At 42.1% G+C, this 16,510-nt stretch overlaps 1 protein-coding gene across 3 annotated transcripts in view; it reads left to right on the forward strand.

Annotated features, from left to right (window-relative positions):
- Positions 1-16,510, forward strand: part of AHI1 (Abelson helper integration site 1) — a 120,974-nt gene that overhangs the window by 27,133 nt on the left and 77,331 nt on the right. For all 3 annotated transcript variants that reach the window (XM_063124638.1, XM_063124640.1, XM_063124639.1), the window contains exons 16-18: positions 6,587-6,717; positions 11,134-11,274; positions 13,786-13,988. In XM_063124638.1, coding sequence (XP_062980708.1) covers positions 6,587-6,717; positions 11,134-11,274; positions 13,786-13,988 — 475 coding nt within the window. The remainder of the gene's footprint in view (positions 1-6,586; positions 6,718-11,133; positions 11,275-13,785; positions 13,989-16,510) is intronic.

Raw genomic sequence — 16,510 nt, forward strand, 5'->3', positions numbered from 1 at the left:
CTACCCATTGTTTGTTGTTTATTCGTTCAATCGTTTCCGACTCTTCGTGACTTCGTGGATCAGCCCACGCCAGAGCTTTCTGTCAGCTGTCGCCACCCCTAGCTCCCCCAAGGTCAAGTCTGTCACCTCCAGAATATCATCCATCCATCTTGCCCTTGGTCGGCCCCTCTTCCTTTTGCCTTCCACTTTCCCTAGCATCAGCCTCTTCTCCAGGGTATCCTGTCTTCTCATTACGTGGCCAAAGTACTTCAGTTTTGCCTTTAATACCATTCCCTCAAGTGAGCAGTCTGGATTTATTTCCTGGAGTATGGACTGGTTTGATCTTCTTGCAGTCCAAGGCACTCTCAGAATTTTCTTCCAACACCACAGTTCAAAAGCATCTATCTTCCTTCGCTCAGCTTTCCTTATGGTCCAGCTCTCGCAGCCATAGGTTACTACGGGGAAAACCATTGCTTTAACTATGCGGCAGTGGATTCTGCACCTCGATGTCAGGAAGCGATACTTTCTGTTGTGCAGCAAGCCAGGGAAATTCAAACCATGCAAATAGCCCCATCTCCCAACGTGGGGGAAGACTACTGCTCAGACTCAGCCTCTTGTACTTCGGCTGCCCCGTCGATACTGTCGCCGGACGCGATAGTGGAGGCACAGGGGTCTGTCTCCGCATCTGAAGGACTTGGCCACTTTGCAGACCTCATTCAAAGAATGGCTCAAGCATTGGGCATAGAGACTCGACAAACATTAGAAAAATTAGTAGATCCTGTCTTTGATGCCATATATACAGAAGCAACAACACCCATCGCTATACCCTTCTTACCAACCCTGACTAGGGCAGTAAAAGAATCCTGGAAAGATCCTGCAGCATTACAACCATTGTCAAAACGACTTGACAACATGTACAGAGTTCTAGACAAAGAAGCAGAGTTCCTTTTCACACATCCTCAGCCAAACTCTATTATTGTGGAGTCGGCACAAGGCCATTCTCAAAGGGTACATACAGCACCAGTTGACAAGGAAGGTCGATGTCTGGACTTAATGGGCCGTAGGTTCTATTCAACTGCAGCCTTAAGTCTTAAAGTATCAAACTACCAAGCCACAATGTCAAGATACCAGTTATTCTTGTGGGATAAGATGATGTCATTATGTGACAACTTGGGAGATGATCAGAGGGAGTTGGCAAGAGTGTTCCACTCTGAAGCTACCAGAATGGCACGTCAACAGATAGCTACAGCTAAACATCAAGCGGACTGTGGTGCAAAGACTATGGTGGGAGCAGTGGCCCTCAGAAGGCATGCCTGGCTCAGGTCCGCCGGTCTATCATAAGAAGCCAGAACTCGAATTGAGAGCCTTCCCTTTGATGGCACGGGCCTGTTTAACTCCACAACTGACGAGGCCATGGATAATGTCCAGAAAGCCAGGATTACAGCACGTAAGATGGGAATAGGCTCGACTCAACAACAGTTCAAGCCTAGAAAATGGTACAGGCAGTCATTCAACACATCAAGATACCAGCCCGATAGACAGTCGTTTAAACAGCTGTCTCTACCTCAACAAGGGAAGAAACAGTTTCTGACTTCGAAGCCCAGGTTTCAGCGTCGCAAGCTGGACTACACACAGATTCAACGCCTTTGACTCCCCTATCCACGCCATGACCACCCCCTTCGGCGACCGTCTCTTGACGTCGAGGAAGGCTTAGAATCGAATCACTTCAGACAAGTGGGTGCTCTCCATCATCGAAAATGGCTACAGAATAGAATTCGATTCCTTCCCACCCCCGGGAGTCATGAGATCAACTACACCATCGACGCCACTTCAGCAGGAGGTCCGCTCACTCCTAGAGAAGGGAGCAATACTACCAGTACCAAAAAGACAAGTAACGAAGGGATTTTATTCCCGATATTTCACCGTTCCAAAAACCGATGGGGGCATCCAAACCATATTGGACCTATGGCAGGCCAAGGAGATTTCGTATGGTCTCCCTTCCTACGATATTGCCACTATTCACAGAGAAGTCGTGGTTTGCCTCCATCGACCTCAAAGACGCTTATTTTCATATAGCCATCCATCAGGACAGCTAACGATACCTACGCTTCACCGTAGGCCAGAGCGCCTTTCGATTCCGAGTCCTGCCATTCGGACTGTCGACAGCACCCTGGGTGTTCACAAAATGTATTGCAGTAGTTTGTGCCCACTTGAGAAGTCGAGGAATACAAATTCACCCTTACATCGACGACTGGCTCCTAGTAGCAGACTCAAAGCATGCCCTTCAACAGCACATACGTTATGTTCAGGGTCTCATGATGGAGCTAGGTCTCCTGATAAACATGGAAAAGTCTACCCTCCTTCCCACCAAAACCATGAGGATTCGTACACCACCAGAGCGTTCTTGCCAATCGACAGGGCAATCGTCATCGAAAACCTAGTAAACGCCCTGTCCAAACGACAAAGAACCACGGCATACACAATTCAAAGACTCCTGGGGCTGATGGCATCAACCACCATGGTCGTACCATTCGCAAGGCTCAAGATGAGATGCTTGCAGCTCTGGTTCAACAAGGTGTTCAACCCATTACAGAACGCCAGACACATTCTTCTCTCCTTACCATCAACAGTAACCAAATCCCTGAAATGGTGGACGAACCGACAGAATTTGCTGAAGGGGATACCATTCAAACCATCGATGCCAACGAGATCGATCACAACAGATGCCTCATGCATGGGATGGGGAGCCCATTTCGACTCCTTAAGGGTACAGAGGCTCTGGTCAGTGAAGGAGAGAAGGGCGCACATCAACTACCTCGAGCTGCTGGCAGTCCAAAAAGCTCTCAAAGCATTCGAATCCGAGATACACAACCACCATGTTCAAGTGGCTTCAGACAATATGACAGTCGTGTTCTACATCAACAAGCAAGGAGGAACGAAATCCTTGCCCCTAACCAAACTCACCATACACATATGGGAATGGTGCATTCGACGTTGAGTGTTCCTTACTACAGTTCACATAGCGGGACTATCCAACACACTGGCGGACTACCTCAGCAGACAGTTGTCGATAGTCCACAAATGGTGTATTCATCCGCAGGTCATCAAGGTACTATTCCACCTCTGGGGACAGCCAGATATAGACCTGTTTGCGATGGAGAACAACACAGTGTGTCACCAATTCTGCAGCAGGGCAGGAATGGGAAGAAAATCGTTAGGGGATGCGTTCCTCCACAGGTGGAACTACCATCTCTTATACCTATTCCCTCCATTCCCTCTGATAACGAGAATACTCGCCAAGATTATTCACGACAATGCAGATTGCATAATCTTAACCCCTTGGTGGCCCAGACAGAACTGGTTTGCAACCCCACTGAACAGGTCCCATGGTCTCTTCATACGGCTACCAATGAGTCGAGACCTTCTGTCCCAGGATCAGGGCCGGATATGTCACCCAGACCTCGACACCCTACATATGACAGCGTGGAGGCTGATCCCTCAGTAGGGGACAGGGACTTGGCAACCAAGATCCAAACGGTTTTGGACGCAGCCCTGAAACCGTCAACAAGGGGAAGTTATAACAGGAAATGGTCTGCATTTACTGCCTTTGCCTCTGAACAAGGGTTCTTACCCTCAACCTGCTCTATTAATCAGATCCTGTCCTTTTTATTGGTTTTAGTTGACAGAGGCCTGAAAGTTTCCTATTTAAAAGTATACTTGGCAGCTATCTCTGCCTTTCATGACTACATTGATGGTTTTAGAATTTTTTTCCATCCTACTGTTAAATGTTTTTAAATGGGTTTGTTAAACTTAAACCCACCAGTAAGGACGTTTTTGCCGTCATGGAGTTTATCAGTGGTTCTACATGCACTTTCAAGGAGACCATTCAAACCATTGGCAACCACTAAGTTACGTCTTCTTACTTTAAAGGTGGTTTTGTGGTGGCAATTACGTCGGCAAGATGTGCCAGTGAACTATGTGCACTAAGAATAGACGAACCTTACCTGGTTTTCCACCTTGATAAGGTGTTACTTTGCCCTGATGTTAAATTTTTACCAAAAGTTATCGCCAGTTTTCATGTTAACCAAGACATCATCCTACCAACCTTTTTTCCTTCTCCTTCATCTACTTTGGAAAAGACGTTACACTTATTAGATGTCAGGAGAGCCTTAGCTTTCTATAAGGATCGCACTGCTCCCTTCCGACAGTCACAACGGCTATTTGTGTGTCACGGACAGAACAAAAAAGGCCTACCAGTGTCATCTCAGAGACTCTCTTCATGGTTGGTGCAATGTATTATCCTGGCCTACCAGGTACAGAAATTAGACCTTCCGACGTCATTCAAGGGGCATTCTACTAGAGCTGTCTACACATCATCTGCCTTCCACCGGGGCATCACTGTTCCAGAAATACGCAAGGCAGCAACAAGGGCTCGACCAGTGACGTTTGTGTCACACTACAAACTGGACGTCAGGTCAAGATCCGACTGCTCTTTTGGTAGAGCAGTGTTGTCATCTGTATTCACTTAAGGACACCAACCCTCCTCCGGTGAGTAAAACTTGCTAATCGTCCATATGTGTGATGCACAGAGACCATGAAGAAGGACAGGTTGCTTACCTGTAACTGTGGTTCTTCTAGTGGTCATCTGTGCAGTCACACAACCCACCCACCATACTCCCCTCTTGGTGTCCATCAATTATTACTAATGTTACTTCTAGTAGTTTTTTCAGGTACACCTATAGGTGTCTATATTCCTCAGACGAGGCCTTTAGGTCTCAGAAGAACTGGGGAATCTGGGCGGGAACCCTCCTGCACATGCGCAGTAGAGAGGGGAGGGTTTCCTACCCAAAATGGCTCTTAGCTATAGAAAATTCCTGAAGTGGGGCTTTGCGCAGGCGCAGAGCCCATATGTGTGACTGCACAGATGACCACTCGAAGAACCACAGTTACAGGTAAGCAACCTGTCCTTTCTATCCCATAGTCCGTCAAAAGTATTTTCAATCTTTTTCACAATAGGAAAGGGTTAGCAGGGCCAGCCTAAACCGAGCCAGTTTAGTCTGTCAAATGATTAAGCTATTCCTCAGAAGACACAAAATCCTCATGGAAACTCTGTTCAAAAAAGATGGGCATAGGGAGCTGAAGCTTCCTGTTCCCCATTGAACTCACAATGGTCTTGCAAATCCCTGCTTGGAGCAGCCAACCGTGGATCCTACAATTCTTCTGTAAACACAGCATTGTGTGAATGGACACTACCCTGTTCTCCTTGATGCAGCCCCCCTACACCAGAAACCCAAGGCCCAGGGAGGCTGAAGGAATCATTAGCAAAGTCCTTTCATCATTTTGCTGTTGCAGTAGCCAAAAACGAACTGAGTCAGAAGACAGGAACCATATGTTCTTGAACATTCACACTGAGGGTAGGGGGGCAGCCTGCCAAAATGCTAACCTAGCTTTAGAAAGTTCCAAAACAATACCTGTGCAGATGCAGAAACTGTTATATCCAACAGTGGTTGTCTGCCAGCAGAGAAGCCACCCTCACTGCACCATGCACCGGATCTGGATGGCACGGCAACCTGCAATGAGCGCAGGTAATTAGGGAAATGCTGATTCTCTGAACATGGCTACAAAATAGCAGTCCTGGTTGCCCAGGTGTAGGGAGATCCTTACTTTGAAATAATGATCCTAACTCAGCTGTTGTGGAAAATGGCAGATAGGTATGGTCCAACCCAGAAAAGGTTCTGCTCTTGAACATCCTGGCTGCACAGGAAGGCCCTCCTGCTGCTTCATATGAAATTCAGTTTACCATAAATCTTTGTTCCAGGATGTAGCTGGAGGACATTCAACCCATCTTCACTCTTGATAATTTTCTCTGACTTTGGAAGAAACAAATTGAGTCCTGGGTATGACCTGTTATTACTTTATCTACCTAGGTACTCTATCATTACATCTGTTCTACCGTTTCCCACCCACCCCTTCAGCTATATATGATTTTAGGTTCTAGGGGCAGAATCCAAAGGGGCACCTATGCCTCTGCTGATTCTCTGCTCTGCTGATTCTGTTACGCAGTGAGTCCTGCTTATTCCATTTCATGAGCGGGACCCAGTTCTTGCACAACTGTGATTTAGCACTTGAAACGAGTGGAAATGCTTGTTTCTCGATTGAGGTCCGCAATGTTCCAGTAACAACAGTTTTCACTTGTTTCTAGTTACCCCTAAATCTTACTTCTACAAGCGATGGGTCCTGCTTGCAGACAGGAATTAGTGGAGCATAAGGGAATTGGCAGAGGCATGTTGGACTCCACCCAAAGGTTTACTTGAAGTAATCTCATTCATAGTCATCTCAGAGCCGGAAGCTGCCTACTCCCTGGACTTCGAGATTGACTATGCCCCAACCTTGTGACTTCGGAAATTATTCTAAAACTCTGAGAATGCTCTCTTACTACACACAGGAGTGAAAACTTATGTTAAAGTGAAATTCAGCTGTTAATTTAACTTTGGATATTACATTCATATGTTTAAGAAATTTTCAAAAAGCAATTGATACACACACACATGCGAACTCGTAGCTATATTCAGAAAACTACTTTTGTTGTTGTTGTTTTACTTCATAGCTTGGCTACAAAGAAATACATAGGTGCTACAAATTATCGAGAAAAAATTTGCAGTACCTTAACACCATGTGGAACATTCCTTTTTTCTGGAAGTGAAGATGGTGTAGCATATGTCTGGAATCCAGAAACAGGTACATGAGTTCATTATTTTTTAACTGCTGGGAAAGTTATTTATATATTTTTAATTGCAGCTTGTTGAGCTCATTTTTTAAAAAGGGCTTTTCAAATACGTTTAGTTCAAAATTAAAAATGTAGGATTTTTTAATTTTATTTTATTTGTGTGTTTGGGGATGTTGTTGCATTGCAACATAGATTGTAGTCACATTTTCCCCTGTCTTCACCTTTTTGATTGTCATTTCCTTATTTTAACAAAATGCTCAACCACTGTACTAGTTCAAATGCAAGCATATCTAAACACATGCTGGGTGAAAATGTTGCAGCAGAATGGATTAAAAACCTGAATAATTTTTAGTGGTGAGATAAGAGCAAAGTAAAGATGGTGAAGGAAAGTAAATACAGACCCCCCCCATCCATTCCTGTTTCTACAGAGTAGATTAGAAAATAGTAGGATAACTGGAACTAAGGATATTTGTGGATTCATTGTTGTTAGTAGTGCGGCTGTCCTTAGTCAGAATTATGTTAAGTGAAAGAATACTGTAGATTTATTGATAATTCCATGGAGTCCTATATAAATTTCAGAAATATTAAGCAACTCACTGGGGCTATTCAGACAACACACTAACCCACACTCAGTGGTTGAGCATGAGTTGTTGTTGAAACATGGTTTTTTTTGTTGAACTGTGGGTTAGTATATTAGTGTTTTCAGAACATTATGAAGTCAAATAAGTCATTCAATTACATTCAATTTCAAAACCAATTCCTGCCTGGTTTTAATATTGATCAATCATTGACTTGCTTGATACACCTTATTTCATTCACAACTCTTAATCCGTAGATCTCCCATTTACGGACCAAGTTTTCTTTCAGACATGTTGGAAAGAGACTCATTTCCTGAGATCTATGCTCTCCAATAGCCCTGTATTTCTCCCACGTTCTGCTATATTTACAAATTCAATGAATTTCCTCCATATCCCTTCTAACTTGTCTTCATTTGATTGTCCTTGTGCTATTCTTAACATTTGCGTCAGTTTCTCTAGCAGAGCAATCTGTCATACTCTCTGGTACCAGTTTTTGATATTAAGCCCTTTACAATCTTTCCAATGTTTGGCTATCAACCATCTTGCTGCTAACAATAGATGACTCACTAATTCCTTGCTTAGCAGGTTAATGTCTGGTCTTATATACAAATTTAGCAAGGCTAAATGAGATGGATGAACCCATTATCCTGTTATCGAACTAGTCTTTTGAAACACTGATATCCAGAAATTATTCACCTTAGGGCTCGCCCACTACACATGCATATATGTTTTTGTGCCTAAGCACCCCCTCCAACACTCTGGGGATACACCTGGGCTCATCATTGATCTTTTCCTTGGTGTGAATTACCATCTGTGGGTCAGTTTTAACATTAATTCCCTATTTTTGATTGAAATGGTTTTGAATGGACACCTGCCCAATTTTTTCCACTATATGAATTCCAATGTCAGTTTCCTACACTTTCCAGCGTGGGTAACTCATACCTGTTTCCAGAGCCACTATCCAGTTATATAAATTAAATGTCAAGCCCTTTATTACTCCTATATATATTGCCACCTTCCATTTGAATGCAGTCAGTTTCCTGGTAGTCGCAGTCTGCATTGCTGGCTGAGAAAGAAAAGAGGGTACTTGTGCAATGGTTAACTGCTGTAGCCTCCCCTTTCAATTGATCCTGACTGATCAATTTCCCATTTTTAAAGCAATCCATGAGGCGATTGAATCCTCTGGATTTCCACTTAGCGATTTCCACTGATGTTAATCTGCCTTCAAAAGATGGGTGGTGAGCAATCGGAATTCACATCGAGAGCTCTCGGGTCAATATTTCCATCCTTGATTTCCACACTTTCAACATAGTCAATGGAATGGATTCTGTGCCTGCTCTAATAATCAAAATTTATGTTTCCAAAATGGCCAGACGCTAATTGAAACTTCCTCACACTATCCCTTCCATCTTGATCCACTGTTTATAGAGACATCTCTTTCCATCAAGGAAATTATATGTTGGAGTTGGTTAACCTCACAATAGCTTGTCAAGTTCAGGATTCCACACCTGCCTTCTCATATTGCTTATATAGTAGGAGTAATTTACGTATCGTTTTTTTGGTGCCAAATATAAATGGATTTAGTTGTCTTTGCCAATGTTGTAGTTGCTTTTGGGGATCCAAATTAGTAATTTTTGAAAGAGAAATAAAAGTTTTGGAACTGATAACATTTTAATGGCTACTTAACAATCCATAATATCTAACTGCTGCTTCTTCCACTTCCTTACCTCTAAGCTGATAGACTTCCACACTTTTTAAAAAATAATTAGTTTCATATAATTGATTTAGATTCCTAGTGATTTGGAGTGTTTTCGTTCAACTATGGCTGCTTCTTTGTTGCAATTTTCCTGTGATCACATTGAGGGAAATGTTAATAGAACTATTGCTATACAGATATAAATCTATTAGCGTTGTTTCAAGATTATAGCAGTACTTTTCAGTTGCTGTGACCACAGGAATTGCTGCAACTTCCTCTGCATATTGCCCAGTTTAGACTGATATATTCCCAAGTAATTCCAGGAATGCAGCTGCATGGGAGCTCTCCTTAAATCAGGAAGACCCTTCCCTTCTCTCCAACTTCTGCCACTTTAAAACTCTCCATTGGTATCAACTAAATTTGCAAGTAGATCAATAGTGACTTCTTAACATTTGGGGGAGTTTTGCTATTTGAGAAAGTGGGTGCGCAATTTGCATATTATCTTGGCCTGCATTGTGACTTTGAAAAAAGTGTAGCGGATTAAGTTTAGAGTAAGTGGCAATGAAATTGCAGGGATAATTTTGTAAGCTTAATATTTCTTAAGTTATGTCATGAACAGGGGTAAGCTTTAAGCAGAAGTGTAGTAGATGAGTAAAATTATGGACTAATAAAATAATATTTCAGTGAGCATTTACTAGAGTAACGTAGAAAGCGTATTCATGTTTGGAACTAAAGCACATACTTTAATGAAACAGACATCAAAAGGTTGAAGTGAATAGAGAGTCAAGATCATTGAAATATTTCAAGCATAATACTAATAAATATTCAGAAATTCCAGACTTTGCAGAATGAATTCAAGTGGTCAAATTCCTATCAATTTTACAGTGAAACAGGGGCACCTAAAAATAAGCCCATAACTACTTATAGAAAGAGTCCTGGGGGAGGGGGAAATTGCTGTTAGGCCCTAACTTTAGGAAAATGCATGGCATAAGGTTAAAAAAATCCGCTCCCTGCCCTATGCTGGGATCTTTTAGTAAGAAGGAGAGGAAACAAGACACCTTTTCGCTTTCCCACTGTCCAGAACAGCTTCGGCTATTGGGCGGTATAGAAATGAAATAAATAAATAAATAAATAAACTCTCACTATGTAGCAATAAAATCACTTGGGTTCAGATCTGCCAGCCAGTGCTGCCCACCCTCTGTACAATTCCCCTACCTCACCTGGCGGTGGCAACTGCTACAGAAGTTTACTAAGGACAAATTTAGCTTTCTTTGCTGATGACCTTTGTTGCCAACCCACGAATCCACCTACGGATTTTTTTTAGGGCAGTGGGGCCTCCTTGGGGTGCTGCATCTGGCCTGCAGGCTGTGTGTTGCCCACTCCTGCTTTAGAGTTATATAGCCTTTTAGGTCTCAGTGAGTAGGTTTCCTTCCCCCCTCCCTCAGTGCCTGAACAGGGCTTCAAGGTTTCTATCCAGGCTGGTCTGAGCTCTTCACAGAAAGACATCTGTAGTGGTTTTGGGTGGGAAATACCTTGCAATGTTTTTTTGCAAATGCTTCTTATGTTATCTATAACTTTTGTATCTTCTTAATGTGTCATAGCGTTTGGGACTGATACATATGAACCTTTGAAGCTGCCTTAACACTGTATCAGGCTATTGGTATATGTAGCCTGGGACTGTCCTCTGTCTGCCTGAAGGTCTCTGAAGTCTCAGACCTTGCCAGTCTTACCATCTTTATTTTTTTATTTTTTTAAAACTGGAAATACGAGGACTGAACCCTTCTTATGTACTGGTATAGCCCAACACCCGTCCACAATACCTTTCTGAATATAGATGAAATGAACGTCAACAAATAGCATATTTCAATTAGTTAATGTAAAATATTTCTCTACACTATATAAAAATAATTATAGGAACAGATGAGCAGCCAAATGTTTTGTGAAATAAGAATATATTCACTCTAAAAAAGAAAAGAAGAAAAACTAAAGACCTTAAGATCGGAATGTTTGTCTATACTTTTCAAATGGCAAGTTTGAGACTCTTCTTTGGTCATGAGATCCATTTTAGTGGGATGGCCACAAACTGTCCATACTACAGAAGAAAGGTATGACTGATTTAAACAAAGTGCTTTCTATCACTCGTTTTTTTGTAGGTGATCAAGTAGCCATGTATTCTGATCTTTCCTTCACATCTCCACTTCGTGATGTTGCCTTTCATCCACATGAACATATGGTGTCATTCTGTGCCTTCGGTCAAAACCAACCAATACTTGTGTATATTTACGATTACAAAGGTATTTTATGTGTGTATGTGTGTGTGTCCATGAGTATACCCAGCCTTCAACAATTACACTCACCATGTTAAGTGTGGTGCTTACTCTTTGCCAAGTGGGGTGAGCTACAAAGCCTTCTTCCCAACTGTGAAGCTGGGCAGGAACATTCCAGCTGCATCACAGTGATCCCTGTCATCTCCCAGCTCCAAGATTGGGAGATGGCTAGAAGAGAAGATTGGTATGGTAATGCAGGGCCAAATCAGAAAGCCCTCACCCTTTCCTGTTCTGGGTCAAAGAAAGGGTGGCAGGTCCTTCTTGGGTAGAGGTTGCTCTGAGCACCATCACCCTGCATCCACTAAAGCCCACATGCTCAGATCTCCCTTTCTCACAGGAGATCGAGGCTGGGGAATGCTCATTCAGCTGCTGCTTCACAGTTGGGCTCAGAGCTCCACCGCAGAGCATTGTTTACAGTTCACACCATCCCTATTTCTCTTGGCTGCCAGAAAGCAAAGTGGGGAGGAGGAAACTTTTTCAGCCATTGCTCAGCAGAGAAGCCAGAGCCACTTGGATGAGCATCAACACAAGCCAGAATGCTCTCCCCCCCCCTGACTTTCCAGTAAGAAAGGTGGTGAGGAGCTTCCTTTTCTGTTGTGGGGAGATGCTTTCTTCTATCAGGCTGACAGAGGAGAAGAGACTGGTGATAACTTTGCTTAGCTAGCAAGACCAGTCACAAATTATAACCCCCTGTTATAGTGACATAAAATGTATCTATAGTTATCTTTTGAGAGCAGTTGTGTTTTTAGGAAGATAACTGTAGAACCCACCCTTTTCCTGCAGGTCTTCTTTTGACATGATGCACTGCCTTCCTTTTTGCTGCTCTTTGACATCTTCACTCAATTACAGCTGAGATTCTAACCATTACAGTTGCTGAAGATTATAAAGTCACTTGAAATTGTGAGACTTCACTTGAGAATCAAGAGCAGCCTTGACTCTGAAAGAAAAAGTCCTGTCATTAAAAGGAAATGGACCATCAGTTAGTGGAATCTGGCAGCCAGCCCTTTGTGTGCAGTTTACTAAGTAGAACCTAATAGGCCTTTCACAAAGGTCTTGCCAGAAGCATTTGCTCTCGCCTGCTCTGCTTAAATCTTGGCAAGACTAGGCCTGCAATAATTGCAAGCTGCATGTACCTTTTTGTAGTGTATGGCCTTGTCAATTGTTTCAGAAATAATATTTTTTTTAAAATTGCATGGACAGCCCTAATCAGTTTAATGCCAGGAAAATATCAGAGCAGCTTTAGCTGTAGTTAGAAAGAGCAGAGAAAGGATAAAAGAGGTTATTGTATCCTTCCCAACAGTCCCTGGTGGTAGGAAAGGGTTATTGGAATGAAAACACACATTTGTCAAGGGTATTAAAATACTTAATACACTCTGGATGTATCAAGACCAGATTGCTAAGTATGGGTGAGTACATTGCCATGAATTTTGGGTGTAAATTCAGACCTGTACTTCAAGGCAATAACATGGGAATGAAGTCCACGCTGTATATGAACAGAGTTCTCTGAGCGCTGAATGATTTTTGTTTTTGTTTTCAAACTCAACTGCTATTAAAAGCATTTATTAAGATGTGGAAAGAAGCTGTTTGCCTGTGATGCAGACCAGAGGTAGAGATTGGAAGTATCCAATTTTTGGTTTAAATTAACAAAAGTGATTTATTATGTCTAAACTAGGAACTGAGTGTAGTTTAAACTCTGGTTTGTTGGAACAAACCAGAATCAGAAACCGCAATTTGAACCTGAGTTTGCTCTTACTATTGATAGATTAAACTTGGAAGCAAATTCTTCTGGACTTGTTGCAGCTGAGAAATGAATGCATGAGCTCAAAGTTTGTTCGCATAGCACTAAACAATGATTTAGCATTGACCCAGTTCATATGTTAATCAAGCTATGATTTCCTGCAGCGCATGCCAGCGCTATTAAGCATATACAACATCAAACCGGCCCAAATGAAGGTTGCTCGCTGGCATCCGAATTTGGACACTATAGATTCATTGTGAGTTAAACAACCTGCAGTTAACCCATGGATTGTTCTTAAGTTCACTGTAATTGTTTAACCCATGATTAACTCATTGTGTCTAGATTAGAATTTCATAGAACTGCTTTTGCAAAATGGCAGCAGTGCACGCAATGACAAATCATGAGTTAATTAATCCATGATTTGCTGCTGTTACATGTAAAACAGCCCCAATGTGTCAGAACCAGGCCTGTAACTCTTGGCTTGCCTAAGAGAAGCTGGTTGAAATCACAGAAGCAAGGCTGGAAAAGAAGCTTCTGAGAACAAGCCTGTGCCAACATGATGCCAGTTACCTATGCCTAATTTATGTGGATTAAAATTTAATTTATGATGAATATCCTCTTATTTTTCTACCAAATATATGGTCCTTTTTTGACCCCTCTCTTCACCAGTGTTTTGTAGGATTCAGCAACCTTTTATGAACAGATGAACTTAATGTGGTTCAAATATTTTTCCTCTGCAGTTGCCCAGCGGGAAGCTGAACTCGTAAAAGATCTGAGTGGATTACATTTATTTACATCATCCAGAGGTCCACAGATCCTTAGCAATTGTGCTGATACTTCTGCCCAGAATGATTCAATAATGTCTCCTGCTGACCAGTTTGCAAATATTGCAAGGGTATCTATGAGGATGCAAAAAGTCAAACAAAAGCTGGATTCTGTTGCGGTATGGTTAAATTTCTTTACTATTCATCACTAACCGCTCATCTGGAGCAGAGCAGGGCTGGAGAATCGGGATTTAAATTTGTTGCTCAGTTTCCTAAATGTTTTGGCGCCTTGGGAAATGCCACTCCTTGTATGGAATCTTTCTTCTGTCCTGCTTCAGTTGCCATTTTCATGCTGTATTTGAATCACCAGAGCTTGGAGTCTTACGTAGCTCTCAATCTATAGAGCTTCATCATTACAGAAATGTGCCAGTCTGGCACTTTCTGGCTTCCACTGGGAGGTGAAACATATTCTGTTCTGTTAAGCAGCTGTTTATTTTCATTGATCGATTATTATGATAGAGTAGTGCTCTTATCGTTAGTGAAGTCATAAACTCTTGCCTACAGATGTTCGTACCACAATAACTACAATAACTAATCTTAGTCTTTAAAGACTCTCCTTGTATTACAATTTTTCTCCTTGTATTACAAATTTTAACATGCCGAGATAAAAAGATGTGTGTGCATGACACAATAATTCAGGGGGTTATCATCTAAGATCCATATAATATAAAAACACTGTAAGTATTTGAAAATACTGCAGTTACTTGAGACCAAACATTTACATCCTATACATCCCCTTTCTATTTGCCATAAAAAGTAAATGCTGTAAATATTTCAGAACTAAATGAAGACCTGCGTAAATTTTGAATGAAAAACATAATTGCAGTTTTTGGCATATCTTATAAATAACAAATGTTTACATTATGCCTCGTGAAAGTATGTACAATTATGTATTATCTTTTATGATTGTGATTACGCATAGCCAAATCAAATGCAGATGTATCTCTGCATTATAAAACAGTCATTGAATTTTCTATTTGCATTCATTTGATGTTGTTGCATATATTCATACTCATGAACACATGACCTTCATTTCATTTCATTTCATTTATTGCATTTTTATACCGCCCAATAGCCAAAGCTCTCTGGGCAGTTTACAAAAATTAGAACTACAACAATATTTAACAATATAGTAATCAGCAACATCACAATAATACTCAAAAATATACTAAATACAAGTTCACAGCAAAACAAACCAGATAAAAAGATAAAAAGAAAAGAAAGCTTGGTTGGAACAGCGTTTCTCCCCCTGAAGCAGCACCTCTCTTCAGCTCCAGCCTTGCTTTTTTAAAGCCTCCAGGTGTGGGGGGGGAGGGGAGCAGGTGGAATAGCTCACCCTTGGTGGAACAGCGTTTCTCCCCCTGAAGCAGCACCTCTCTTCAGCTCCAGCCTTGCTTTTAAAGCCTCAGGTGGGGGGGGGGAGCAGGTGGAATAGCTCACCCTTGGTGGAACAGTGTTTCTCCCCCTGAAGCAGCACCTCTCTTCAGCTCCAGCCTTGCTTTTAAAGCCTCCAGGTGGGGGGGGGGAGGGGAGCAGGTGGAATAGCTCACCCTTGGTGGAACAGTGTTTCTCCCCCTGAAGCAGCACCTCTCTTCAGCTCCAGCCTTGCTTTTAAAGCCTCCAGGTGGGGGGGGGGGGGAGGGGAGCAGGTGGAATAGCTCACCCTTGGTGGAACAGCGTTTCTCCCCCTGAAGCAGCACCTCTCTTCAGCTCCAGCCTTGCTTTTAAAGCCTCCAGGTGGGGGGGGGAGGGGAGCAGGTGGAATAGCTCACCCTTGGTGGAACAGCGTTTCTCCCCCTGAAGCAGCAGACCTCCTTATTTTCTTGTTCCTTTTCCCTACTGCTTATACTTAAGATTTGAATATATTATTTAATAATAATAATAATAATAATAATAATAATAATAATAATGCACTCTTATTTATTTTATGCAAATGATGTTGAAAAAGTTCATTTTCTTTTACCATAGCAGTGATAAAATTGAGTAAAAGCTTGAAAAGCCTTTATCTAATTCCTCTGATTTTCTTCCTATTTTTCAAGTTTTTCATATATGAATTCCAGTATTTGTAGAAAAACAGACACCAGGGCTGAAGTCTGTCCCAGAATTCATTTACATCTAGAAATCCCTTTCCCCTATCATTGGTATATAGTACTATATCTCTACTTATTCATAGGGATAAGGATTGACTTAAAAATGCAAGACTGTACTCTTGCTTGAAGAATTGTGATCCATTTCAGATTGATGTGCGTGAGTTTGGATCAATCCTCAAAAGGGGTTGCAATTTAGATCATCTCACCTCATCCCACCTCATTCCTGCATCGAGCAGGGGGTTTGACTTGATGGCCTAATATGCCCCTTCCAACTCTACTATTCTATGATTCTATGATCATTCAGAAGTAAAAAACAAAAAAATCCACTTACAGTTGCAGATGGGGAAACCAGTAACAGGAGAAAGCTGTAGATCCTAGCCAGTCCAACCAGGTCCAGAAGTTGTAAGTGATGATTCTGAGCCTGCTCAGACTCATCACTTCTAGTCCAAATCGTGGGATCTTAGGACAGGAAATAAAAGTCCCACATCTACCTCCTCCCCTTTGAGTCCTGAAGAGCACTAAAAGACTGCTATTGCAGACTGGTTGGAGTC

This window comes from Elgaria multicarinata, chromosome 4 (assembly GCF_023053635.1).
Source record: "Elgaria multicarinata webbii isolate HBS135686 ecotype San Diego chromosome 4, rElgMul1.1.pri, whole genome shotgun sequence".
Taxonomy (NCBI): domain Eukaryota; kingdom Metazoa; phylum Chordata; class Lepidosauria; order Squamata; family Anguidae; genus Elgaria; species Elgaria multicarinata.